We start from the raw sequence: 4,262 nt of genomic DNA on the forward strand, positions 1-4,262 counted from the left end.
TTCGCCACTCGCTAACTGATGGCGAATCGATGACGGCTATTATAACACAAAATAGTGTTATTATTATTATATTATTTGATTATTTGTAGTCTTGCATTTTATAATTCTTTTATGCCTTTACAGTGTCTAAAACTCGTTTTATTTTAATTTGATAATAAATTAAATTATATCCCGGGGTCTCGGGATCCCGAGGGCTTCTTCCCCTGTATTTACTATGGGCGGAATACAAATTTTTGGGGTGAAGTTTTTTTCGGGCGAAACTCAGGATAAGGCAGATTGTCTTTTTCAAATAACTGTAGAACCGGCTTTCGAAAAAAGCAAATAATCGAACAACCAACCTTTAAGTCTCCATAAAATTTGGGTGTTTTCTCGAAGCTGTAAATATGTCAAGGACACTCACATCATCACATGGCACCACAGGTTTTAACAAAACAGGTCAAAACACGTTGTATGTAGCAGGTACATATGTACATTGCGTAAATTTATAGGGAGTGCAAGGTCAAGCATTTGTATGGCAGAAAACCAATCGGTGATGAGCATAGTGGGCCACATTGACCTTTTACGATTCAAAAAGTGATTTTGGCATGCAAAAGCCGACAACAAAAACGCAATAAGACAAAATCGCACAATTCAGCAATAGCAAACTGCACAAAAACAAAACAAAAAACATGAATGCAACGAATTCGATTTATTTGCGTCCAGATTCCATGAACTGATAGAATTCGTTTGCCGGATGATACAAATAGCCCAGTTTTCAATGATGTCGTCCAAAATATTTGCCATGCAGTAGGAACAACAAAAATAAATCTAAGATAGAATAGCTTCAACAGCTATGACGACCACAGCCGCCATTGAGGGCACGCAACATCGGCGTCGGCTTTGCATTTAGCTCTGAACCAACAAATTTTTTTTTAGTCCGCCAAACCTTTTTGTATGAGGTTAATTTTTTTTTTTGGCAAATTGCTACCAAAGAGCCAACACGTGTGACATACTACACACTAGTAAGCTTCGTTATCAACATTTTGACGTTGGCGCTGCTCTGGTCGCGCGAGATTGTTACGCGTTGATAGAAAAAAATTGCAATGTCAGAGTAGAAATTGCAATTCACCTTTATTTGCCAAGGTATGTTGGAAGTACTTACATACGAATATAGCACACATTTATGATGTACATAGTATGTATAATCTGTACATGATGTAAGAGAAATCGTATACTGGCCTTAAAATAAGATTAAAGGGAAGTATTAAAACATAAAAATTTGTCATGCACTTCCTGTGGTTACCCTTCTACAGAGCATCTACATATTTACATACATATTATTGTATGTATAATAATAGCCCATTTATCGGCGTCCGCAAAAGTTCATTAACCTTTTTTTGCTGGCACATATAAAAAGAGTCCTTGCAAAGAATGTTGTTTTATTTTAAAATGTTCATGAAACACTTAAGATATGATTTTTTTAACACTCTCTAAGTCGGAATAAAAATTCCCGTACGTACTTACCTACTGTGCCGTCCACAGTGGTTTTTGTACTATTGATTGCTAGACACGAAATCCTAGAAGACGCGAACCAGGAAAGCGTGGTAAGTGTGAGCACAAACGGAGAGGAGGCTCGTCTCCGCTCTCCGTACAATTGGAGGATGCTTTTACTAAACGGGGAGGGTGACCGAGGACGAGGCCAAGGCAGGAAGAGTTGAAAGCTAAGGCACTATACGCCGCTGCTGTTAAGAGCAGCGACGAACATGTCAACAAGGTCAAGCGGACTGAGGAGGAGGAGAAAAGGTTGGCTTGAGTTAATCAAGAAGTAGAGAATGGAAAATTTACTACGCAGCGAGACCACAATTCTCAGCTAAAGATCCAAAGTTCGCAAACTTGAACGAAGGACATATTGTACCGGCGGTCTGTTAAAGAAGCAGAAATGTAGAGACGAGGCTAGAAAGCCAAATGTCCGAGACAGCGGCGGCGGCCAACGCGATTGCTAAACGACATCTCTTCGTGGCACTCATCGATCGCAGTAACCCGCTCGGACAAGTGAAGCGAGAGGGGTTGAAGGCAGTGGAAATAAAGCTGGAAGAAATCATATTCGCAAAAACCGACACAGAGCCGATTGCACCCATGCCTATAAATATTTTTTTAACTTAATTTAATTTAATGTTTTAAAAATAAAAATATATATATATTTTTTTTATTTAAATTAATTTCTGGAAACTTACTATTTTCTCCTTTTGATATAATTTTTGTTTGATTTTTAAAGAAGGACATATTTTTGTAATGTCTTTTAATTTTTAGAAACTAATTTTATTATTTCTCACACTCTATAAATCAGTCATCTTGTCTGTGCTGGTGTATGGCGCGGAGGCATAGACAATGAAAACATCTGATGAAGCGGCGCTTGGAGTTTGCGATGGCGTATACCGCAGACGATTTAAGAATGAGCTGTATGAGCTTTACAACGATATAGACATAGTGCAGCGAATTAAAATTCAGCGGCTCCGCTGACTTGGCCATGTCGTTCGAATGGACAGAAACGCTCCCGCTATGCAATTATTCAACGCGGGCCGCGATGGTGGTAACAGAAGAAGAGGAAGGCCTCCTCTGCGCTGGAAAGACCAGGTGGAGAAGGACTTGGCTTCACTTGGCATTTCCAGTTCGGCTCAGTTGGCAAGAGAAATGACTGGCGTGCTGTTTTGGACTCGGTCAAAATCGCTTAGGCGGTTACAGCGCCAATAAAGAAGAAAAAGAAATTAAATAATCTGAAAAATTCATCTATTGTTCGAATTTCCACTAAAATGATTTTATTTAGCTTTATATTTACTCATGGCATACATACATACATTTGTATGTACTAACGTCTGTATTTATTTAGCTGTAACCTTAGAAAATTTTAATAACTGTGTAGGTGATAAATATACACATTTCGGGTTTTAAATATTAATTTCTACTTAGTAAGTATAGATAGTTTGATGAGGAATTAGTACCCATCACTCTCAAACCTAATTAATGAGAATGTCTTCCGAGCACAAAGCTTCTACTCTTGGAACCATAGCAGTAGGAAGAACATCAACATCACCAACACGAAATTGGTCTGCTTAGTCTTATCGGCAGAAGACTTGCTAAATATACCTTTTTTCTTGGACAACCAAGATGAGTCTTCCGTGGTCTGAGCAGGCGGCATGGTTGGAGTTGGAGTTGGAAAGGCGAGCTGACCAGGTTGAATAGGTGCGCCACCAATTGCCGCCGCAGGTTGGGCAGCTGGTGCATGCCACGCAGGTGCTACACCTGGCTGAGCAGGCACTTGCACATGTGATGAAACGTCTGTTACTACCGGTTGCTGCTGTGAAACTATCGGAGCTGGTAGCTAAATAAAAAAAAAATGTAACTTATTAAAAACAATAAACTAAATAGTTGACTTACTTCAGCTTGTGCCGCAGAAGCTGGCGCTGTTTGACCAGCAGAATATTGGGTCGGCTGTTGTGGTGGGTACTGTTGTTGTGATGGTGCATGCGGTTGGTCGACAGATGTTTTAATATTTAAGAAAGAATCTTGAATACCACTCGATTGTGGATTTTGGGTATCTTTCGGTGGCTGCTGTTCTTCATTAGAATTATGTGGGCCAAGCTTTTCAATAAGCGTGCGAAATAGTGATCGATCTGCTGGTTGTTGTGTGGGCTGTGATTGCGGGTGCGCAGACTCTGAAACATTTTCAATGGCTGGATGTGCCGGTTGAGAATGTTCAGGCTGAGGTAGATTTTGCGCGGCTGCTTGCGAAGGCTGTGGTTGTGCGGATTCAGGAAGATGTGCCAGCGGAGGATATAAGAATTGAGTTTGACCGGGTTGAGCAGTATGAGAATCATGAGAATGGTTAGGTTGAAGTGGTGGATACGTAGCTGGTTGCACAGGCGCAGGCGCGGGAAGATGTGGCATGACAGGCTGTTGGAAATGAGGAGAATACTGGCCGGCTGATTGTGCAGGCTGAACATAAGGTTGTGTCAGGCTAGGATCCCAACCGTATGGATGTTGCTCTACGGCTGGTTGTTGAACGGGCGCTGGAAGTTGCGGTGCGGCAGGCAGTGGGAATTGTCCATGTTGAACAGAAGATTGATCGACTGGATACGAATAGCTAGGCTGCCAAGCTTGCGCTTGTTGTTGTATGGCCGGTTGCGATTGCTGTTGTATGGCAGGATATGAGAATTGCGTTTGCATAGGTTGAAGAGATGGTTGGTTAATAAATTGTGGCGCCGGCGGTGGAGGTGGGGGTGGGA

General features: G+C 41.4%; 1 protein-coding gene across 1 annotated transcript in view; it reads right to left on the minus strand.

Moving 5' to 3' along the window:
* Positions 1-2,785: 2,785 nt before the first annotated feature.
* The window catches only part of LOC118733906 (RNA-binding protein 33-like), a gene marked incomplete in the record, with an annotated part of 31,149 nt that continues 29,672 nt past the window's right edge, over positions 2,786-4,262 (minus strand). The window contains 2 exon segments of the mRNA XM_036463534.1: positions 2,786-3,358; positions 3,415-4,262. Of these exon segments, the coding sequence (XP_036319427.1) occupies positions 3,029-3,358; positions 3,415-4,262 (1,178 nt within the window).

This window comes from Rhagoletis pomonella, unplaced genomic scaffold (genome assembly GCF_013731165.1).
Source record: "Rhagoletis pomonella isolate Grant_MI unplaced genomic scaffold, Rhpom_1.0 Rhpom_scaffold_00002, whole genome shotgun sequence".
Lineage (NCBI taxonomy): Eukaryota > Metazoa > Arthropoda > Insecta > Diptera > Tephritidae > Rhagoletis > Rhagoletis pomonella.